Here is a 25,178-nt window from a genome sequence, read left to right as displayed (position 1 = left end):
ACTGATGGCTTCAACATAAGCATATGCCATCGATTAACAACCTCGGACTCATTGTAGGTCTATCTTAAAGTGGATATAAAATTAATTCGTATCTGGAAAAAATTAATTGTATGTTTACTTCCGGAACTAAAGAAACAGCCCCATTAATTTATTTAGCCAATCAAGTTCGCCAACGTCGGGATATATCCACCCACAAGGCAAACAGATAACCAATTAGAATTTTAATAACAGAAACGTCCCGCCCACTCTTCTTGTTTAAGCAATAGCTAAACTGTTATGAAGGCTCAAGGCTGACGACATACTGAGCATGCCATCTCGTCTGAAGGTGCCCGAATAATACAATCATTTGTTAAGGAATTTAAGTTAAAGCGAAGGCTTCGTTAGAAGCGATTATTGTTATTCTTCCTGTCATTGTGTATATCGGGAACACTGGGATCGCACAATGATGATGAAAAGGACATTAGCGAAGAAACTTCTGGACTCCACGTGTGGGATATCCAGCCCTCGACTGAGCTACACTCAAACAGCCGTGAACACTATGCAGAAAGGTACAGGATTATTAAATAATCATTCTCCAGAGATTAACCGTCTCCGTTATGACGCAGTTGAATTTAGCACGCGTACAGCGTTATTTTCCCCCACCTGTATTCTGACAGGCCCCGCCTCCTGTGTTCGGATTGGCTACTAAGAGCTACTTACAAGCGGTCTGCGATTGGACAGTTGAGAAGTCGTTCATATCGCCTTAGTAACCATTGTAAACAGAGGGACATCATATTGTATAAGTGCAAAAAAAAAAAAAAAAAAAACATCCAGCCACTGAGTTCGAGGTTCAGTGCGAATTTTAAATGGTTAACATTAGACAAGACAAAACTGTGACATGCATTTAAATAAGTTGTTTACAGCTTTGTCGATACATATTATAATGGGGGCGATGTAACATCGCAGCTTTCAGTGTGTTTTTACTCTTTTCTGTCCTTTACAACTGATAGACCTATTTACTATATAGTATATTCCATACAGCTCAATATACGATATGTAACATAATTTGTCACTTCTTTTATTTATCATTAATTAATTCCGCAATTCGTTTTTAATAATTTTGAACGTTTAACTATAGGTAGAGTGTTTCAACTTAAACGTGCACTCGGTAACTTTTGTCTTGTGTCATTTTGGGCTTACACTGACACCTAGCCAATAGTTTCAATTTCAGGTGCCATTGTAAACATTTTGTATTCACAGTCAGCCATGATTACTTTAATCAAAGAGACTTTCAGTGTCAGATAACAGGACGGTTACTGAGATAAAGCGAGTAGTATTCGGCTGGTCATGTGATTCTGACATGGCAGCCCCCATGTGCGGACCCTCTCCATGTAGAATAAAACCACTTTTATAAGGTTACTGATATTTTAATGTGTCTTCATTTTAATGTGAGTGGTCATGATTTCCTACATATATTGCAAAATTACAATTCATGTCTTTGGGAGTTAAACTTTTTTAATGAGGAAAAAATTGCGGAGTACACCTTTAAATTAAATTGTCAAGATGTGTGTTTGTGTAGCAAACTTAATATCAAGACATTAAAAGTCATGCAAATTACATATTTATTAAAAAAGAATATGATTTCAAATTAACAGTTAGAACAAAGGGAAAGTTCACACAAAAATGGAAACTCTCATCATTTTCTCACCCTCATGCCATGCCAGGTGTGTGACTTACTTTCTTCTGCAGAACACAAATGAAGATTTTTTAGAAGAATATCTCAGCTCTGTAGGTCCATACAATGCAAGTGAATGGTGACTAAAACTCAGAAGCTCCAAAAAGCATTTAAAGGCAGCATAAAAGTAATCCACAAGACTCCAGTGGTAAAATCCATGTCTTCAGAAGTGATATGATAGAGGTGGGTGAGAAACAGATCAATATTCAAGTCTTTTTTTTCACTAAAGTGAAAGAGTAGAAAAAGGGCAAAAATATTTCTCTGTTTTTAGGAATATGGTAAGAAATAATTTTTTATATTTCTTAGTTTACAGAAAAGTGAGAAATACACTGTCAACTGTGAATTAAAAATGTTGTTTTCCAACTTTGCTGTCTTAATATTATAATAATGCATCTGCCTCCATATATTATTCAATCAATTTAAGTTCTGCTTTAAATTGAATAAAATTACCTTGAAATATTTTCAGTTCCAAGGGTAGCTATGTGCTTACCATCAATTCACTGTACTTACCAATATTGCAGTGAGGACTTTGCCAAAAAAAAAAAAAAAAAAAAAAAGAAAGAAAACCTATCTACATTACTGCTGTTTGGCTTCAAATTTAAGCCTCCTCCCCTATGGAAACGAACAACTGTTTAATTTCACTTTTACAAATACTTTTTTTCAGAAAAATGAGTGATTCTGTAACTATAGGCACTTGACCTGATTTTTGTATTTATTTTTTCAGTATAAATTTTTTTTTTCCATACGGTCTTCTTTCTATCTAAAACTGAATTTCTTCACATTCCATCTCTACGCAATAATGTATTTCTTTTCCACAGCATTCTCAGAAAAGTCTGAAATAGTTAACTACAAAAAATACATATTCTCTCATGGGAAGTTATATTTGGCATACAGTGAAACCATAGATGTGGGAGCCAGGCAAAATTGGTTTGTCAAAAAAATAAATAAAAATTAGTATTCATATCGCTCATTATTGTTCAGCACAAAGTGATATGTCACATATAACTAACTATTTTCATTCCAGTGCATTTATTTACTTTTAATTAAAAACAAAAAACAAAAAAAAACACAAATAGTACAATAGGAACGACAGTGTCAGAAGTTATAGAATCGATAACCATCCAATCAGAAGGAGTCGTCAAGCTGGTGACGTAGACAGCTTTCGTCCAATCATATGATGTCTAAATATATCAATCGTGAGAGTTGCCACAGTACAGGTGGGGAAAAAAATAATGCATGTGCACATGCTTGTTAGCGCACTGGCTTGACTTTGTTGTATGGCTACCAACTCCAAGTCTCCATTACTTGTTGATAAGTGTTGATAAACACACCAATTTTACTTCTTCCATAGAGCTGATCAAAAGTAGGGAACTGGAAAAGGATGAGCTCAGACCTCTGTATATGGACTTTCAGGCCACCACACCCATGGTACCAATCTGCTGTTTTCCTCATAATTATACTCCTGCCATTTAGATAAATGAAAGTAATTACACTCCTGACTTTAGTGCATGTGCCCATGAGAACATTTCTGAGATGTTTACATGTTATTGTTTTTACTGAACAATGTTGTTTACATCTGACTCAACAGGACCCTAGGGTTTTGGATGCCATGCTTCCCTATCAAGTGAATTACTACGGCAATCCACATTCCAGGACTCATGCTTATGGATGGGAGAGTGAGAGCGCCATGGAAAAAGCAAGAAAAGTAAAAGACTTAATCCTCCATCAGGCCTGTGCTTTTTATTAGAAAAACCACAACTTGTTCACTTGGATTCAGCGTCTTGCATGGACTGAAATAATGCTGTGTTAGCTTTATTTATGAATGTCAGAGCATAATATTGTGGTAAAGCCCACAAAAATGTACTGTTTATTCTAATGCCAAGGTTTATTTCCTCTTCAGCAAGTAGCAGATCTGATTGGAGCTGACCAGAGAGAGATTGTGTTTACCAGTGGTGCGACCGAGTCCAACAATATGTCAATCAAAGTAAGAATCACTGTGAAGCACTGATGTGCACAGAACGGGGGCAGCTTCCTGCTAAGGTCTGTGCACGTCACTGTTGTGAAGCAAGATTAGAATTAGAGAAAGTGGGGCACTGGGATTTGAGGCACAAATGACAGGATATATTCTAAAATATACAAATAGATAAAGTTTTCATAAAATGCTCAGCACAATATTTTGGTTTCTGGTGTTTTTTCTATAAGTTTCTGTAACCACTAATTGAGAAGAACATCCCAGATGTGTATGACTTTCTTTCTTCTGCAGAACACAAATGAAGATTTGTAGAAGAATATATCAGCTCTGTAGTTCCATACAATGCAAGTGAATGGTGGCCAGAACTTTCAAGCTGCAAAAAGCACTTAAAGGCAGCATAAAAGTGATCCTTAAGACTCCAGTGGTTAAATCCATGTCTTCTGAAGCGATCTAATCGGTTTTGGGTGAGAACTGACAAAAATGTAATAATTTTTTCATTATAAATCTTGACATCAGCAGTCTCCTTGGCGATCATGATTTCAAGCTCGATTACACTTCCGCGTGCCATCTATCGCTCTGCACATGCGCCAAGCGCTAGGAAGTGTAATCGAGCTTGAAATCATGATCATGCCTAAAGACTGCAATGGCAAGATGTACAGTGAAAAAGGAGTTATATTTTGGTCTGTTATCTCCCAAAACCAATTGCATCACTTCTGAAGACATGGATTAAACCACTGGAGTCGTATGAATTCCTTTTGTGCTGCCTTTTTGTGCTTATTTGAACTTCAAAGTTTTGGCCACCATTCACTTGCTACACTACAGAGCTGAGATATTCTTCTAAAAATCTTAATTTGTGTTTTGCAGAAGAAAGAAAGTCATACACATCTGGGATGACATGAGGGTGAGTAAATGATGAGAGAATTTTCATTTTTGGGTGAACTATTCCTTTAATATCTCTTGGTTATTCTTCACGTTTAGGGTGTGGCCCGGTTTTATAAGGCTAAGAAAAAGCACATCATCACCACACAGACCGAACACAAGTGCGTGCTGGACTCCTGCCGTGTTCTGGAGGCAGAGGGTTTTGATGTAACCTATTTACCTGTGAAAAATAATGGGCTCATTAACCTTGAGGTAAGCTGTCTTAAAAAAGAGATTGTGAGAGAGATTGGTGGGGGTTTAAAAAGTTATAATGCATTTTATTCTTTGTCAGAATATACCTTTACAGAGCAGTTTTATTGCTTAATATTTAATTATCTTATGAGCTTACTGGGTTGTTTTGTCCTAAGATATGACCTATTGATTTTATTGTATTTTTTATATATTGTTTGCTCAGCAATTAGAGGAAACGATCCGGCCAGATACAAGCTTGGTGTCAGTCATGACTGTCAACAATGAGATTGGTGTCAAACAACCAATCAGAGAGATAGGTAACGTTCATGATCAACATCATTCTCTAAATTCATTGTCCTGCTTGATTGCATTCATGCCTATGCTGTTCTCAATTTCAGGTCATCTGTGTAGATCCAAGAATGTGTTCTTCCACACCGATGCTGCCCAGGCTGTTGGAAAGATTCCCATTAATGTCAGTGACTGGAAAGTGGATCTGATGTCCATAAGTGCCCATAAGATCTATGGGCCCAAAGGTACTGCACTATAGCAACATTTTGTTAGTCATGTTAGTCTGTGATGTTAAGATAGCATCAAGTTGTCATTGTTTTATTAGGAGTTGGGGCTTTGTATGTCAGGAGAAGGCCCAGAGTTCGTATTGAGCCTTTGCAGAATGGAGGCGGTCAGGAGAGGGGCCTGCGTTCAGGTACTGTGCCCACCCCTCTAGCAGTGGGCCTCGGAGCTGCCTGTGAGATTGCCCAACAAGAGATGGAGGTAGAGCTATAGAAAGTGAACCATTTAACTGTCTTGCATTCATTGTAGAATTGTATGTTGGAAAGGTCATAATCGAGTAAGGCCAGTTTTGTTTTTGTCCATCCCCCTATTTTCAGTATGATCACAAGCATGTGACGATGCTTGCAAATCGCCTCATTCAGAAGATCATGTCTGAGATTCCTGATGTTGTGCTTAATGGAGACCCAGAGCAGAAATACTCAGGTTAGACACTGCTTCACAATGAACACATCTAATCTAAATGCATCTTTACACTGACTTGGAGTTAAAGGATTAGTTCACCCAAAAATGAAAATTCTCTCATCATTTACTCACCTTTATGCCGTCCCAGATGTGTATGACTTTTTCATCTGCTGAACTCAATTGAAGATTTTTAGAAGAATATTTCAGCTCTGTAGGTCTATACAATGCAAGTTTATGGGTGCCAACATTTTGAAGCTCCAAAAATCACATAAATCAACATAAAAGTAATCCATATGACTCCAGTGGTTAAATCAGTGTCTTCAGAAGTGCTATGATAGGTGTGGGTGAGAAACAGATCAATATTTAAGTACTTTTTACTTTATATTCTCCTCCCTGCTCAGCTGATCTCCACTTTAACTTTAACTTTTTTCTTCTTGTGTTTTTGGTGACTCACATTTTTCATGCATATCACCAGCTATTGGGCAGGGAGAAGAATTGCTAGCAAAAAGGACTTAAATATTGATCTGTTTCTCACCCACATCTATCATATCACTTCTGAAGATATGGATTAAAACACTGGAGTCATATTGATAACTTTTATGATGCCTTACTGTGCTTTTTGGAGTGTACAAATTTTGGCACCCATTCACAATGAATGGACCTACAGAGCTGAAATATTATTCTAAAAATCATAATTTGTGTTCTGCAGAAGAAAGAAAGTCATACACATCTGGGATGGCATGAGGGCGAGTAAATGATGAGAGAATTTTCATTTTTGGGGGAACTATCCGTTTAAGGCTGCTCTGAGCATGCTCTGTGCCTACTCAAAATTTGTTGTAAAGACGTAACGCAGCATAAAAGCCTACTAAAATATTCCTGCTCTGATCCACCTTAGCTTCTAGAATCAAAAGTGGTTCTGATGCTGCTTTGGATCTGTGTAAATGAAATGCAGCATCAGAGCATCCTTAAACTTTGCTGTTGTCATGGGCCATGGCATATATTTCATCATTTTATAATAGATAATTTAATTTCTAAATGCATAATTTCCATTCTTTCACCGATGTGGACGCAACCACACACTTGAATACACTGACAGTGGCACTGCAACTCCGCTATTGAATCGGCATTGTGAAACCAATGTCCCTTTTAAGGCAGGTCAGTCCACTCGGCGGCCATCTTTGGAACGCTCCCGGGCAGCTATTTTGTATGGATAAAAGTACAGATCTTTTCTACTTGAATGGTGAAAGATCAAAATCTCCAAAAACAGTTGGTCAAGATTACTATCAATGGACATATTTCAAATCAGCAGTTAAATCTGACAGTAATGGTATCATAAATTGTGCTTCTTTAGCTCAGATCATGCTAAAAAATGTTACAACTTTTTTCCAGGCTGATCCAGCTAATGCGCATGCATGTTCCCCGAGTTGACTGACAAGCGATGTCTGTATCTATAAGGTAGGGGTGTAACGGTTTATCGTGGGACGATATATCGCGGTTAAAAAATTTGACGATATGCATCATGGAGATTGGACCTTATTTTCACGACCTGTTCTATCCAATACACGTGACATACTATGCCTGTTTCACGCGGGCATGCAAATAGAATCATTTCATTGCACACTAACAGCAGGAGTTGATGAGTTCAGCTGAAACTGATGTGGAGAACGATTGATGATAAACATTGATCATCTCATATTATCAGATATGCTTCAATTAACATATATATGATTTAATATGTGATGTAAATGAATGCACACTGATAATGCGGTTTAACGTGAGGGATCAAATCTTAAGTGCGAGTGAATATTCACTGCGAGAGAAAATGACAGTTTACATATACTATATATAATTTTGAATATAATGTATAATAATGCTGTGGGGGAATATAATCCTAAAGGCAATTGTGTGATGTCTTAATTAATTAAATGTGTTTATATGTAATCAGTGACAACTATTTTAGAAAAATAGAATATTAATTTAGAATATTTGTAATGGATGTAATCAAGTGAAAGCATATATCTTAAAGTGCACCTATTATGGTTTTTAAATGTGCCTAATTTTATTTTAAAGGTCTCATACAATAGATTTACATGCATCCAAGGTCAAAAAACACTTTAATTTGCTCATAATTTAAATTGCAGCATTGCCTTTTTTTTTCCCAGTGTCAAAAACGACTTGTTCAATGATCCGTTCTAAAGGATTCATTCTAAACTCCTCCTTTCAGAGAGCCTACTCTGCTCTGATTGGTCAGATGTCCCAGTCTGTTGTGATTGGTCTACCGCTTACAGCGCGTGTCGGAAAGGAGACCATATCCGAGTTTCAGCTCCGTCTGAAGAAATGTCTGTTTTACCTTAAGAGTTTGAGCCTGAGTCTGATAGTGAAACATCGGAAGATCAACCCAAACCACCATCGCAAGCACGACGAGAACAGGACATTTCTCTGTGATAAGTTTATATGTAGTTTGACAATAACGTGAGTTAGCTGGTGAGCAGAGGCTAACAGCTAACAGGCTAACAGCCTGCACTGGCTGTACATGTAAACAGACCAGAGGTGGGTTTTTTGTTACAAAATTACGTAGGTTAGTACAGGAAGTAAGTCTGGAATTACTAACGACTCGTTTCAGGTGTTCAGAATTGGTTCTTTCTTTTGGGTGTCAATAACTCCATATTTCGTGCACTTTGATTTTTGAAACTTTGCAGACTTTTTTACATTCACAAACAGCTATATAACACACTACATGAAAGGTAATATTTTAAAAACCATAATAGGTGCTCTTTAATAAAATTCTGTATTTTCAGATGGGCAGAATTATTAATATGTTCATTTTGTGTCACCATTGCACTGGGCTGAGCTTATTTTAGTCCCAGTATACTTCAATGAACAGTTCTTTTAGTTACATTTTACTAGATAAGGAAGGAACTGTTTTGCAAATGTCTTAAAGTAAAAAAAAAAAAACTTTCAATCGTAACTTTTTTGATTCAGACATTGTTTAAAGTATCGAACCGAAACGTAAGATCAGTGAACCGTTACACCCATACTAAAAGGTGATTGGCTCCTTTACCTATAATGCGGGACTTTTTTTTTCTACATCCGCCATATTGGCCGTTTCGATTTCTCCCATTCTTTTTTTATTCAAGTGGTCCATCTTTGGCTAAACAGTCTTTGGTGAAACATACAGCTCGATCAGTGTAGAATGATTCCTGAACAAATGACATTGAGTTGGTTCTTTAGAATCTACACCATAAACAGACAGCGCTTTCTACCGAGCGAATGAATTTTATCTGCCCGTCTTTTTTACTGACTCAGAAACTTACCCGACTTAAAACGAACCAAGAATTCAGAGTATTTACTGGATGGTTGTTGATATGACAACATGTAGTTAAAGAGATACCTTATGAGTTTTGTAGTAAACATTATTCACGCTAGCGCCATCTTTGATTTTTAATGGGAATGACAACGAGGCTGTGAGGGATAGACTTACCATCTCTTCAATGGTATAAAGCTGTAAAAAGCTCCTAGATCACGTGATTTTCCACAACTCATGTTGTCTGGAGTTCTTGAATCAAGTGTTCTTGAAAAGATTTTTCAATGTTTTGCCTGCAGAATGATCCAAAAACACTTTAAACTGCAGTACAGCCCATTGAAGAGACTGTAGGTCTATCCCTCACAGCCTCGTTGTCATTCCCATTAAAAAATGGTGCTAGCGTGAATCAGGTCTATTTATGGTATTTTATAAAAATGAATGTATAAAATATCCTAAAGCATCTTGTAAACAGACCATTTCCAAAAATCTGTTCTGTGAAAAATATGAAATTATTTAGTATTTCGAAATTATTTCGGTAACAGACTCGGGGCAGTACATCTAATAATCACAAAAGAAAAATGATCCGCACTCTTTTTCTTTCCTGAAAGGCTGTGAGGCCGAAACGTTTGTGTCCCCTGACTGGTGAGAAAAAAATAAAATGACAAAAATTAGAAAAAGAGAGTGGATCATTTTTCTTTTGTGACTGATAAAGGCTCATGGCTTTTCACACCCTAAATTGGTCGAGCGCAGTGATTCTTTCTTTTCAGTAAATCCAATAAGAATTGCATTTCTTATTTCCACATATTTCTTTCTCAAAAAATACTACAGGAATTGTTAATGAATTGTTGTGAATATGTTGACTAATTTAGTTGACCGAATGTAATTTGACACTTTTTATTTTTTTTAGGATGCATTAATTTATCATTTGCCTACGTTGAGGGGGAGAGTATGTTGATGGCCCTAAAAGATGTTGCGCTTTCATCTGGAAGGTCAGCTGTTAGAAATTGAAAGTAAATAGAACCTTATATAAAGCTTCCCAGATGCACTGACTTGAGTTTGTTCTTGTTGCAGTGCCTGCACTTCTGCTTCCTTGGAGCCCTCATATGTACTCAGGGCAATGGGAACAGATGAGGACTTGGCACACTCTTCTATTAGGTTTGTTGTTATGTAACGTCATTCTCTTCCCAGGCCTTACCAATCACGCTCTCTTTCTCTGCAATTCCGTGTTGTGTTACAGACACCTCATGTTCAGAAATGTCCTGTTTAAACCATGAATCCATCTAATGGGATGTTAAAACATTCAGATGATGCAAAGGCTGATGTTTTTCTCAGGTTTGGAATCGGAAGATTTACCACAGAGGAGGAAATAGACTACACGGTGGACAAGTGCATTCAGCAGGTCAAACGGCTAAGAGAGATGAGGTGAGTTGTTTTAGGCCTTTACGCTTGTTTGGAATAAATCGCCTGCCAGTGTGCTCCAAACAGGTCCTCTTGGTAGAAAACTGGAATGCTATGACATTGAAAGTTTTTTTTAATTTCATTGGCTTTCTTTCTCTTAGTCCTTTATGGGAGATGGTCCAGGAGGGCATTGATATTAAGAGCATCAAATGGACCCAGCATTGAATTGTTTCCTATGACAAAGAGTATGAAGACCTGCTGCTGTGTGAATACTCGTTTTGTACAGCTTGATTAGGCTGCCATACTGGGACTTCTTAGAACGTCTTGTTCCCTCAAAAAACACGCACAATTTTATTTCGCAAATTTGGGTAATTGAGCTTGTCTATGCGGAGTTAATTTAAGCTGTTATAGCTATTAAGTGCTTTATGATGAATTTGCAGGTATTACTGAGGATATGTTTTTTGTCAATTCCATAGCTTGAACCAGCTTTCAAGTCAAGTTTGGATTGATTGTTATTCCATCAACGCAGTTAATCTGTGAAACTAAATCTCTCAAAATGTGATTCCGAAGACACATTTTAACATAACCATGCACTGAAATTTGCACTTCTGTATCATTTTCTTTTTCTGTGTGAGCACATTACAGTATACTGTGAATTGCATGAAATTGTCTCCAATTCCTGAGAACTATACTTTTTGTGTTTCTGTGACAATCATTTATAATTTCAATAATCAGTTATGCTTTATTACAGTTAACTTCGTGTTAGGCAAGTCAGATGCTACAGCATATTCCGTAGTTACGCTTTCAAAAAGGTGCAGTTTATGGGTGAGTTTCTGAATCGTATACAAAACACCAGAGCGAAACCCTAAACCTTTTGCATAAAAAAGGATGGATATTAGGTGTTGTTATTAAATTCACCTGCCCATTAAGTAGGCTCTTGTGTAAAAAAATTCAATTCACATTTTGTCTGTCTTCCACAATTGCAATTCACAGCTTATGTGGTATATGTAGATGTAAAATTATTGTTTTATTCAAAAGTGTATGTAATATCAATAAACATCCAAACCAAATGTATGAAAAATTATGTTGGTAGTTGGTACTAGCCTACAAATAAAACTGACGTGACAACTCGGGTTATTTTATTTTAGACAGTTTCACTGACAGATGGACAAATACAAGAAGAAGAGCAGAATGATAATAAAAAAAAAAAATTAAAAAAAATCATTTCAACAAAGTCCACAAATTCAAACACCTACACAGAGTGCAATTTATATTATACATAACTACATAAATGCATGACCAGAAGCTTTGTACATGTCTTTTATACAATTATCTATTTTCATATATACAATAAAAATCAACCATGTACAACGCTTTCCCCCAAAATCTTCCAAAGGGAGAAAAATAGACAACACATCTCATAACGATGTACACTGTTTCACAATAAAAGGGCACATTAGACCTTATAAAAGTGCCAATTTGACTGTATCTTGAGCTGACAGCACGTAAATGGTTACATACTACACATACAGTAGCATACAATTTCCTAACTAATCTTCCTTCACTTAGTTAAGCTTTTTTTTTTAGCAAATCAATTTCTTAAAGAAAAACGTTTTCTCTTTGAGACACCTTGATTAACAGGTTACCAGCACCAGATATCACATCATACAACTAACACATCATCCCAGGGGCAAGAGACTCTGTAGGCCTTACAGACAATATTTAAGAACATAATTTTAAATACAACAAATTTTGGATTTGTGTCAATTTGCTTTGGACATACACATAAAAGTGCTGGTTCTTGAATTTACCCTGATATCCAGAAGCTTCGGGGCTTTTTTAATTACCTGGAAAAAAAAAAATTCAAGCTAGTGCTTCATAGCCAAGGGAGCCATGCTACCATATTTCAAACCAAAAATAATTGGAAACATGTTCAAAATGATTAATTTCTCTCATATTTATCACCATCCCAGACAGCTTTGTAGTGCACAAGAGATTTAAGAATTAATTATGTCATGAGCATCATAAAATTGAACTACAACATAAAGATTGTTTTTTAATAAAGATCTTAAAAGGAACAAACACAACATGAAAATATTTTTTTTGACTGTAGTCAGCAACCTAGAATGTGGTTCTCAACCCTGTACTTGGAGCCCCCCCAACACTACACATTTGGGATATCTCCCTAATCAAACACACCTGATTCAACTCATCAGCTCATTAGTGGAGACTCCAAGACCTGGACTGGGTGTGTCAGAAAAGGGAGATGCATACTAAATGTGCAGTGTTGGGGGTCCTCCAGGAACAGGGTTGAGAACCACTAAGCTCCTGACCAGAAAAATCATCTGATTGTCTCTAATTTGTGAATGTCAGAGATTCTTTTATATACTGAGATAACAACCTCCGCAGCTCTACCATAGGAGAGAACATTACTATCAGTTTGGCTCACGTGAGTCTTCTAAACCAATCAATGACGTTAAGAGATTTACGACAGTAAATCATGGTTTGTGGCTACCATACAAATGAGTGGGGAGATCCATTAACTGAGACCTACCTGTCGCAAAATTGTCCACAACTTCTCTTATAAAACAGTAATTTTATTGTAGTAAACTTCGCACATGGTTCACTCCAAAAGGCTTGTTTAGAGTAAAACATGTTGAAGATTAGCAGACATGCGGTGAATTAATTAAGTGATGAGCTGTTTCCTCACAAAAGCAGTTTATTCAGCGTACTTGTATATTGTGGCTGTTGAGAAATTTTATGTTTTATTCTGGCAAGTCCAAATAGTTGTACTGACTCTGATTTGCAGCACACAAACCTTCAAAGTAGTTTGACCCTGGTACATATTCTGGCATGTAGGCTTTGGTTCTCTTAAAAGTTTGTCTGTTCACTGCCATTTTGTCAGTGGTAACAGGAAAATGGGATGCTACAATAAAAAGACTTTGTTTCCCTTTTTGTTGTCAAACTTTGAGATTTAAATAGGAATTTGCCTTCTGCTCAACACATGACAAGATAGCAAACCCGCTGCAGTTGGTAAAAGCTGACCATGTATTCTTTATGGCACTGGCTGCATCTTTAAGCACACATCGAGGCAACAGAGGGGCTGTATGAGGTTACGGAATGAGTTTCAGTGTACTGTTCTGATATCATCAGATGATCACATTATATCCACAAAGAACTCACAAGGGTTGCCCATTGCATGCTGGAAGGACTGGCGACTGGCTGTGAGTTCAGGAGGTATGGCCCCTAGCTCCCTTACTGGTGGGGCCCCTGGGGGACCGCTGCTGATTGCCCCTTTAGGAGTCAATCTGGCCAGACTGTAGGGAGGAGGCAAGCCTGGGGGTCCGTAAGAAGAAGCGTGGCTCCGTTCGCTAAGTGCACAAGAGGTGTGGCCATACTTGGTAAAGGGGGCGTGGCTGTATGAAAAGGATGTGCGGCTATGTTGAGAGGGAACCCGGGAATGAGTGTGGCTGTGTCCGGAGTGGGCGTGGCTATGAGATGACACAGCATGGCTACGGTGACTCAACTGGCTGGCTGAACGTTCACCCCGCCTCCCACCCGCTCGATTGCCTGAATCTGATTCACTTCCCCCACTGCCTGCCGACTTGCGGTGTTTGTCCCTTGGCACAGGCCTCTGGCTCCTCCCAACACTAGGGTTGGAACTACTGCTTCGACTTCCTGAAAAAGAAATAACATGCTAAATATTCAGAAATATACAAATATATAAGTAGTTTGAGAGTGTAGGGAGAATGAATCAGTTACATCATTGGAGTGGGTGTTGCTGCGGAGCTTATTTATTTTTATTTTTTACCTTAATACTCTTGATTGGTGGATACATGTGCAGAGTAATATTTGTAAAAGTGTTTGTAAAGATTTGTAAAATTGCAAATGTAAAAAGAGAAGATTGTGTTGTATAAGTGTAATTCATGTGCTGTGAATCTGTTGCTTCATATTAACACAAATTAAATGTAATCTGTATTCTTCTGACCTCCTTTTTTTCCCCGCGGTTACACTTTTGGCACTGTTTTGTAGCGTAAATAGGGCCAAAAACATAGCAAAACTGCAAACAGCGATATGGAAGCAAAGAAAAGGTGTAATGAACAGCTAAACGTATTGACCGCATAGAATCAGTATGTACTGTATGTGTAAAAATAAACTATTGCAAAAGTGTAACTGGTGAATTTCCTTCCAGAAATAATCAGATTGTTCTGTTTTCCCTTTTCTCTGCGCTCACACTTTTGGCACGACTTTCTCACTCAAAAGAGTTTTCCAAGCACGAGGGGGAAGGCGGGTCTACCTGCTTCTTGTAAACAATGAAATTAGGTTTTCATTGACCAGTTTACTCTGACCTGATTTGTTAAATAATTTCACAGACAGCTTCTTCATATGGCTTAGTGTCGTTCCTCTGGGTAGCTCTCCTCTCATAAATATTTAACTTAAATATTAATACACATTCTTTTATCGTGTTTAAAGTAGAGCCGGCACCATTTATTGATAGAAATATCAATCTTAATCTGGTGTTAAAATGCTTCTTTTTGTTGCTGTAAATTTATATTTTTAATTACTTTTAATTATCATTGGCATGACATTTGGATGGGCTAGACAATGATCATTACAAATAATAGTTAAAAATATAAATGATTTACATCAACAAAAATAAACATTTGAACACCAGATTAAGATTCATATTTATATCAATAAATGGTGTTGGCTCAACTTTACACACACAATAAAAGAATGTGTATTAATATTTATGTTTACTATTTAAAAAAGTGCCAAACTGATTGCAGCTTTGCAATATTTTTGGCCAACATACAGCACAACATTCTGGTGCCTGGAGTAAAAATCCCATTTATTTATCCCATAGACAAATTGATTTTCAAATATAACCTAGAAATCTTAAGAGGCAGATCTTCCGTGAGCTCCGAGGCTGTTCATCGATGATTTGCTTTCGTTGAAGCCATCCATCTGCGTTATTTCAACTTCATTGTTTACAAATCATATTAGACAGTGGAATTCATGGTAAACAACTACATTAACCATGGTCCAGCAGAGAAAGCTTCACCAATCAGAGAACCACGTGCAACGAAACCCACTAAAAGCACCCACTTCCACGACGCACTGTGAATGACTTAATCGAGACGGTGTCTCTTCACCCTTGAACTTCTTATCTATTTGTACAGCACATATCGAAATATTTTGCAATACACATAAAATATATTGTTCCTATGCTTAAAATCAGCAACCTAAAATCAATAGTTTTATGTATTCCCATTGTTTTTTATTCAAAGACATCATTCGCAATGCTTCATGGGATTGTAATCCGTACCCTCATGAAAGACGGTAAGTGCGCATCTTTGTACCTTTGTCTTTTGGTCCAATTTTCAAATACTTTTTTGACTCAAAACAAAGTTTGTGATTTACCTCGGAGCTGGATGGTTTGCTTCATGGCTTAGAACTCTTATGAAGGACTTTATGAAAAGTGTATGGAAGAAATGAATGGGGAAAATACTTTCGGAATAAGTGGGCGGGCACTGTTGTGCTCCATTTAGGCAAAAAAACAAAAACAAAGCCAAAGTGTAAATGGCCAAAAAAAAAAGTCAGAAGAATACAGATTACATTTATTTTGAGTTAATATGAAGTAACCGATTCACAACACATGAGAATTAGACTTATGCAACACATTCAAATATTGTAAAATCTTTTTTTTTTTTTTTTACGCTTGCACCTTTATTTACACCTTTACAAAACTTTCTTTGTGTGTGCAATTTTCTTTTTACGCTTGCAATTTGAATTAAACTTACAAATCTTACACTACACATGCAAATCTATAAGGCACTAATTTAACTACGTAGATCATGGGTAGTGTAGTTCTTCACCAAGAATTCCACTATTAAACACAATTTTACAGGGTTTTTGAACACAGAATGAAGAATTCAACAAAAGCATATAGAATCATGGTAGGTCTGTCTTTAATGGTTTATATATTGTTGTTAAGAATCAGTTCATCTATAGAGAAAATGTATGCGATTTTTACTTTCAAAACCTGACTGTTGTGCTCTATTTTCTAAAGCTTGCTGCACAAGATGAAAAAGAGCAAATTCACATTCATTGATGCACTTGGTATGACAACAGATCCTGAATGTAATCATCCTCAGCCTTATTTAATAACTCTTAAAAACCCGAGCTAACCAGCACTTTAAACAACGAAAGTAACAGTTGATGGGGTTGCAGTTAATGAAACCCTAATATTCTGTCCCCTTGGGTTCAGCATCACTTCTCTGTGATGACACAACATAATGCATCTTTTTGAGATTACTTCATTCCTTCATGCCATGATCCATGTTTCAAAGAGCATGATGAAAGCATGATGAAAAAATATAGCAATTAAAGAGCTGTGCAGTTGGATGGTATGGCACTGCAGCCAAAAAGCAATAATGCAAATGAGAAGATGATGTGCTCTACAGTGTATCCTGACTTTATAGACACTGCCACTTCAAACCAAAGCTACTAAAGCTATCCTTTTACATTCCAATTTTTGATTTCACAAGACATTTCAAAGCTTTTTACAAACACGTATGGGATCTAAATCGGTACTGTTGTGTGCATTCCCAGTCCAACGTGTATGCGTTTGTGTGTGTGTGTGCTTCTAACCACTTTTTGCACAACAAAAACACAGGACCAAAACATGCTGAGAAATACACAGACAAGAGTTGAGGCAGAAAGACAAATCCAGAGCAACAGAAATACCCAAGCCATGGAGGGAGGCATGACCGTAAGAGAGAGAGAGAGAGAGAGGGGGGAAGAGAGAGGGGAGGAGAAAGGAAGAGACGAAGGGAGGCTGCCTTACCGGACACCCCAGCGTTGGGCCTACCTCCTCCATCAGTCTGCCATTGCCCAGCGGAAATGACAGAAACAACAGTTACACAAAGCCTGTTTCTGTCTGTCTTACAACCAAGAGCCCTATGAGGCGCAGTTTATCCTCGCAGCCTCCATGAACCACTGCTATTCCAATTTAACAAATATTTGTTTATTAAAGTAGTGGATAAGTATCTGTGAAAATAAAATCTTATATGTGCTCATATAAGATATTTATTTACATGTTTTGATGATATGTTCAAAGTAACTTATTGAAATATAGTGATATCTAATGAACATAAACTGAAATTAGTGTATGACATCCATTTTTATGGATCCATATTTATGTATTTGACTGCTTTTTGGGGCTTTTAATGTACTTCAGCCAACAATCCACACAACAACACATCCACACCTTCACTCAGGAACCTTTCAGGATGACATTCAAAAAACAGGCTGCTGCATTGCCTTCCTGACACCTGAGCTAGTTATTTCCAGAAAAATGCATGACATGTATGAAATGAGCAACAGGTAACACAATGTTAAGCAGGAATGAAGATGGAGTGTACTGTGTCAGAGATCAATGCAGAAAGCAACAGAAAATGAGACAAATATAAGCAATGCATTTGAAACTGTGAAATGAGCTGATCTTATTAAAAGTGGCCAGAAATAATGAAATTATCGCACATATTTGTAGACAATTATTTGATAAAATAACATTCTTGTGCAGGGCCTGCGGTACATAAATGTTAGAAATCATACTTTATTTTCACTGAGCGACATTTATCCATTTCATAAATACATCTTTAATATCTTTCAGTGTTAAATAAGGCCTAACCACATAATGAATAAAAACTTTAAGCTGAGATTGTTTTTCAAAAGCTCTTATTCTGTATGGAAGCCCAGGAGTGCCATTTACAAAAGAATTAAGGAATAAATTATCAGTCTATAAATTTGAAAATAAAAATGTGAATAAACCAATTTATAAATGGACAAATAGACACACTTAAATGTTTATTTCATGTTTTAAAATGTACTTATTAATCTGCTGTTTTACTGCTAAATATGTCATTTTTAAATGCACCTTTTAAATTGCGTTTTAAAAAGCATTTGGCAATTGCTTTTCTTCATCCATTTGCCAGCTACTTTATCCATTTGTCAATTGCTTTCCTTTATTGTTTAACGTTTCCTTTTATCATTTGTCAGTCCATACCAGCTGAAGCCCAGGAGTGCCAATTAAAAAAGAATAAATTATCAATCTATTAAATTTAAAATAAAAACTTGAATAAATCAATACATTTATAAATGGACAAATAAAAAGACAAATTTAAATGTTTAAAAATGTCAATATATTTAACAATAAAATTGTGCATTAATAAATCATATTTATTTCATGTATAAATAACTCAATTCTCTTAAATGTAGCAATAAATTAGTATATTGAGTCTTTTAAATGCAATTTTTAAATGCACTTTAAAAGCACCTATTAAATTGCATTTTAAAAAGGTATTTGGCAATTGCTTTTCTTAATTCATTTGCCAATTGCTTTTCTTTTACGTTTTGCTTTTCTTTTTCCTTTTTCTTTCTCCAATTGAGAATCGAGTTAAAAAATGCCTTTGAGAGTGAGAGCAACCAATGAACTTTCGACTCAGTTATAAGACACACCCCCTCTCCCATGTGCCACTCGAAGAGGATGCAATATGGCCTGTCATTGGACGACGGTACGAGTAGTTCACGTGATATTATTGGATCTCTGAATCCCGTGCATTAGAAACGGATGCGAAGCATATCGGAAGTTAATGGTGGCCCGTTCACTGTTGCTGTGAAATGCTGAATGCGGCCCTACCTGAGTGTGCACAGTGATATGTGTCCAGGATGGGAGCTGGTAATCATGATGCTGTCAACAGAACCAGCCTCCCAACCCACACCCCGAACTTAAACACACGCAGCAACCGCCATTTGCCTCACACTTCACCACTTGAGGTACCGAGCCGATGAAGAATACCGCCAGAACCTGTACTAAAGCACATCTGTGAAGATGGCACCCCATATAATTAAATCTTTACCAAATCTATACCATTCAAAAATGAACGTTTGTGCTGGTTCGGTGTTTGAGATATTAGACATTATTTTTTTGGCTGTGTAATGTCAATTTCCACTCCATGAGGTCCAAATCACTCTGAACTGGTGCCGTTTGTTTGTGTTCGATTTGTGCTGTCAAAAGTAACATCATAACGTTTTCCTTTCTTTGTATTTAACAAGACGTGAAATCCATGAAATCGGAAAACCCCATGTCAATCACTCTTACCTGTCTCCATCCTGCACGATTTCACAGCTCCCAAACTTGTTAAATACAAAGAAAGGAAAACATTATGATGTTTCTTTTAACGGCACAAACCGGCACAAATCGAGCACAAATTAACGACACCGGTTCGGAGTGATTTGGACCACATGGGGTGGAGAGTGACATCCCTGTTCCCGAATACAAGCTGTTATTTCTAAGGAAGGGAAATAGATACAAGATTCATTTTAACCGGTTGGGAGCAATTTGGACCACAAGGGTGGAAAGTGATGTCACACAGTCAAAAAAATTATGTCTAATATCTCAAATTTATCCATCGGCTTTCTCCAGCGACTCGAGCCGTTGCCCTTGCTCACCTCCATCGTGTGTTTCAGTTTGGGGATGCGGGTCAGGAGGCTGGTTCTACTGACAGCATCATGACTACCAGCTCCCATTTTGGACACGTATCACTGTGCACACTCAGGTAGGGCCGCGTTCAGCATTTCACAGCAACAGTGAATAAGCCTCCATTAACTTCTGATATGCTTTGTATCCGTTTCTTATGCGCGGGACTAGCAGATCCAATAATATCACGTGAACTGCTTGTACTCGCACCCCATATAATTAAATCATCACCAATCTATAACATTCGTTTGTGCTGATTTGTTCCACAAAAATGAATGTTTGTGCTGGTTCGGTGTTTGAGATATTAGACACAATTTTTTTGACTGTGTGACATCACTTTCCACCCCTTGTGGTCCAAATTGCTCCAAACCGGTGCTGTTCGTTTGTGCTGATTTATGCCGTTAAAATGAATCTTGTATCTATTTCCCTTCCTAAGAAATAACAGCTTGTATTCGGGAGCAGTGATGTCACTCTCCACCCTAAGTGGTTCCGAACCGGTGTCATTTGTTTGTGCTCAATTTGTGCCGTAAAAAGGAAAACCATTACGTTTTCCTTTCTTTGTATTTAACAAGATAGCTTTTGGGAGCTGTGAAATCGCGCAGGCTAAACCCAATGTCAATCACTCGCACCTGTCCCCATCGTTTGTGCCCGCTTCTGGTTTGTGCCATGTTTAGTATCATTGAAGCATTCATTTTTTGGCAAAGATTAATCTTTCACCCCATCAAACTCTAAATGCAACAACAAAAAATTGTCCGTGTTTGTGCTGCAAATTATGATTTGTTTAAAGGCTATATGTGAGACTGCTGAACAAAGCTGTACATCATGTTTATATAGGTTAATTATAAAATAAAATTTGCAAGTAAACAGCCACTTTCAGCTCTGAATTTGCTTATATTCGTTTTAATTCTTCTAGAAGCTGGCGCGACTTGTGTTGACGGTGTTTGTGTAATTGCATAGGCCAATATGTTATCTAATACTCAAAATATTTGTTTGAAATTTCAGCACAATGTTTGAAAACATGTTAGGTGCCGTTCACATGCTGGAATGTGTTGTTCTGCACTAAAATAACACGCCTCGTCACAAAAGAGCAAAACGTAGGTGTCTCGACACAAGACGTATGTTTAACAGTTTAGGTTCTTCTTTAACTTGACATGGTGTCTAAACACATGAACAAGCTGTCAAAGACATCTATCTAGCGCACGTTTACATTGAAATCAATTATAAAACAGCATGGACGGACACAAAAACGCGTTCAATGTGAACGGCCCCTCAGTGTAAGTCTAGAAGTCTTTAGAAGTTTGATCACACTTGCCTATTCTTTATTATTTGTTACTGCACATTTTTGAATTTAGAGTAGGCTATTAAGTCATCAAAACTAAGAAGTAACACAAATGTATGGAAATTATACAGTGACCAAAACAAATTAAATCAGAAACATCTTATATTTGAACTTCTTCAGTGTAACCTTTTGTCTATTCCAGCTATGCACACTGTTGATTTTCTCAATCAACTTCAGGTGCATCCTGGGATGCTTTTTAAACAGTATTGAATGATTTCATATGCTTGACACTTGTTGGCTACTTTTCTTAAAAAATACTATTAAGTAAATAAATAAATAAATAAAACAAATAAATAAAAGGTTTGTATAGACATCTATAATTAGGCACAATTTATTTTTGAGTATAATACCAAGTGTTTGACCATAAGCCTTTAGATCAAAAGGTTCTATGCTTATGAGAAAAAAACTTAGTCAGTATCCTTTTGGACTGGTTGTGTAGGCTACATTTATTTTATATTTATATGTTCTTAATATTAATTTTATTTACTAACTTCAAAAAATGTGTCTTGCTATGTTTTGCTATTACTGTAGAAAAATCTAGAATAACTGAGTTTCAAGTTTTTAAAAAAAAAGTTTTTAAGCTTAAATTTAATTTTAATTAGGACAATTTAGAACTTTTACCAAACAATTTGGGCAAATTAGCTTCAGAAAGGGTGACTTTAGCTGAAAGGTGAGTAGTTTTCATCCCTGGTTTAAATATCAGACCAAATCTGATATTTCCTGAAAGAGAAAGAGAGATGTGTTTGAGTTTGATGTTGTGAAAGATTAAATCTTTGCCAAAAAAATGAATGCTTCAATGGTACCAAACACGGCACAAACCAGAAGCGAGCACAAACGATGGAGACAGGTGAGAGTGACTGACATGGGGTTTAGCCTGCGTGATTTCACAGCTCCCAAAAGCTACCTTGTTAAATAAAAAGAAAGGAAAACGTTATTATGTTTCTTTTAATAGCACAAATCGAACACAAATGAACGGCACCGGTTCGGAGCGATCTGGAGTGACGTCACTGCTCCCGAAAAGTTTCTTGCTATATCTAAGGAAGGGAAATATTTGTTGTGTTTCTTTAACGGCACAAATTAGCACAAACTGGGCACAAACGAACCAGCACCGGTTTGGAGCGATTTGTACCTCATGAAATGGAAAGTCTATCATCTCAAACACCGAACCAGCACAAACGTTCATTTTTGAATGGTATAGATTTGGTAAAGATTTAATTATATAGGGTGCCAACTTCACAGAGTTGCTTTAGTACAGGATCTGGTGGTATTCTTCATCGGCTCATTACCTCAAGCGGTGAAGTGTGAGGCAAATGGCGGTTGCTGTGCGTGTTTCAGTTCGGGGTGTGGGTTGGGAGGCTGGTTCTGTTGACAGCATCTCGATTACCAGCTCCCATCCTGCACACATATCACTGTGCACACTCAGTTAAGGCTACGTTCAGCATTTCACAGCAACAGTGAACGGGCCACCATTAACTTCTGATATGCTTCGCATCCGTTTCTAATGCACGGGATTCAGAAATCCAATAATATCACGTGAACTGCTCGTACCGTCGTCCAATGACAGGCCATCTTGCATCCTCTTTGAGTGGCACGTGGGAGAGGGGGTGTGTCGAAAGTTCATTGGTTGCTCTTACGAGTCAACAGTCCAATGGCATTTTTTTAAACTTGATTCTCAATTGGAGAAAGAAAAGGAAAGAAAAAGGAAAAAGAAAAGACATCGGCTAATGGATGAAGAACAGCAATTGGCAAATGCCTTTTTAAATGCAATTTAAAAGGTGCTTTTAAAGTGCATTAAAAGTGCATTTAAGAGACTCATTAATGTTCTCATTTATTGCTACATTTAATGATATTTTAAACATGAAATAAATATGAATTATTAATGCACAATTTTATTGTTAAATATAATGACATTTTTAAACATGAATTAAATAAACACAATTGTGTCTTTTTATTTGTCCATTTATAAATTGATTTATTTATTAAAGTTTTTATTTTCAAATTATTAGATTGATAATTTATTCCTTCATTCTTTTTTAACTGGCACTCCTGGGCTTCAGCTGGTATGGACTGACAAATGGTAAAAGAAAAGGAAAAGTCGAACAATAAAGAAAATCAACTGGCAAATGGATGAAGAAAAGCAACTGGCAAATGGATGAAGAAAAGCAATTGCCAAATGCTTTTTAAAACGCAATTTAAAGGTGCATTTAAAAATGACTTATTAATGTGCTGTTTTATTGCTAAATATAAGTACATTTTAAAACATGAATTAAATAAACATATTTAAATGTGTCTATTTATTTGTCCATTTTTAAATTGGTTTATTTATTCACATTTAAATGTGTCTATTTATTTGTTTATAAATTGGTTTATTTATTCACATTTTTATTTTCAAATTAACAGATTGATAATTTACTCCTTCATTCTTTTGTAAATGGCACTCCTGGGCTTCCATGCCTGCGAAAGTAATAGTTTACCCAAAAATGAAAATTCTCTCATTTACTCACCCTCATGCCATCCCAGATGTGTATGACTTTCTTTCTTCTGCAGAACACAAACAAATATTTTTAAAAGAATATCTCAGCTCTGTAGGTCCATACAATGCAAGTGAATGGTGACCAAAACTTTGAAGCTCCAAAAGGCACATTAAGGGAGCATAAAAGTAATCCACACTACTCCAGTGGTTTAATCCATGTTTTCTAAAGTAATTTTTTTTTTTTTTTTTTTTTGGTGAGAACAGACAAAAATATTACTTCTTTTCCACTGTACATTTTGCTATTGCAGTCTCTAGGCATGATCATGATTTCAAACTCAATTACACTTCCTAGTGCTCGACGCTAGATAGTAGCAGGAAGTGTAATCAAGCTTTTGTTTAACTGTCTGGAAAAAGATCTGTTAGAAATAGTAAATGCGCCACTCCTTTCAGGCACATTTCCAAAGTCCCTGAAAACTGCAGTTGTCAAGCCCCTTCTTAAAAAGAACAATCTAGATAACTCAATATTGAACAATTACAGACCAATTTCAAATCTTCCTTTCATAGGCAAAATCATTTAAAAGTTTGTTTTCAATCAGCTGAACAAATTCTTAATCTTGAATGGCTACTTTGACAATATACGGTCTGGTTTCCGACCGCACCATAGCACAGAGACGGCGCTCATATAGATAATGTTCCTAAATGATATTCAGCTAAATACTGATTCAGGTAAAATATCAGTGCTGGTATTATTAGATCTCAGTGCTGCTTTTGACACTGTTGACCACAACATTCTCCTAGACAGATTAGAAAACTGGGTAGGGCTCTCTGGGACAGTCCTCAGATGGTTCAGGTCATATCTAGAAGGTAGGGTTTACTATGTGAACATAGGCAACTATGAATCTGGAATGAGTGGACATCCATGACATGCGGAGTCCCATAAGGCTCAATTCTTGCACCGCTCCTGTTCAACCTGTGTATGCTCCCACTAGGCCAAATTATGAAAAATAACCAAATTGCATACCATAGCTATGCAGACAATACCCAGATCTATCTAGCCCTATCGCCAAATGACTACAGCCCCACAGACTCTCTGTGCCAGTGCATTGATAAAATTAACAGCTGGATGTGACAAAACTTCCTTCAGTTAAACAATGACAAGACAGAGGTCATTGTATTTGGCAACAAATGTGAAATTCCAAAGGTGAATACATACCTTGACTCCAAGGGCCTAAAGACAAAAAATCAAGTAAGAAATCTTGGTGTCAGACCTTAGTTTCAGTAGTCACATCTAAGCAATAACTAAATCGGCCTACATTCATCTAAAAAAATGTAGCCAGAATTAGATATTTTGT

The 25,178-nt window shown here is 36.8% G+C and overlaps 2 protein-coding genes across 8 annotated transcripts in view; one reads left to right on the top strand and one right to left on the bottom strand.

The window, feature by feature from the left end:
- The first annotated feature begins 252 nt into the window (after positions 1–252).
- On the top strand, positions 253–11,598 carry LOC127427974 (cysteine desulfurase, mitochondrial-like). The gene is made up of 13 exons (XM_051675989.1): positions 253–548; positions 3,066–3,142; positions 3,303–3,419; positions 3,615–3,698; positions 4,665–4,817; positions 5,020–5,113; positions 5,195–5,329; positions 5,410–5,567; positions 5,684–5,789; positions 9,980–10,061; positions 10,144–10,227; positions 10,405–10,494; positions 10,632–11,598. Exons 1-13 carry the CDS (start codon positions 443–445, stop codon positions 10,693–10,695), a joined length of 1,350 nt encoding a protein of 449 aa, XP_051531949.1. The 5' UTR covers positions 253–442; the 3' UTR covers positions 10,696–11,598.
- The window catches only part of dvl1b (dishevelled segment polarity protein 1b), a 53,830-nt gene continuing 40,244 nt past the window's right edge, over positions 11,593–25,178 (bottom strand). For 4 of the 7 annotated variants that reach the window (XM_051675980.1, XM_051675983.1, XM_051675986.1 and 1 more), the window contains 2 exons: positions 21,975–22,073; positions 11,593–14,148 (listed from right to left, as the gene is read on the bottom strand). In XM_051675980.1, coding sequence (XP_051531940.1) covers positions 13,628–14,148; positions 21,975–22,073 — 620 coding nt within the window. In that variant the 3' untranslated portion in view covers positions 11,593–13,627. Of the gene's footprint in view, positions 14,149–17,320; positions 17,358–21,974; positions 22,074–25,178 lie in introns of all 7 variants that reach the window. The other 3 variants (XM_051675984.1, XM_051675985.1, XM_051675988.1) reach the window with 2 other exon arrangements.

This window comes from Myxocyprinus asiaticus, chromosome 37 (assembly GCF_019703515.2).
Source record: "Myxocyprinus asiaticus isolate MX2 ecotype Aquarium Trade chromosome 37, UBuf_Myxa_2, whole genome shotgun sequence".
Lineage (NCBI taxonomy): Eukaryota > Metazoa > Chordata > Actinopteri > Cypriniformes > Catostomidae > Myxocyprinus > Myxocyprinus asiaticus.
Note: the sequence above shows the minus strand (reverse complement) of the source record. Positions and strands in the feature narration are given on the sequence as shown.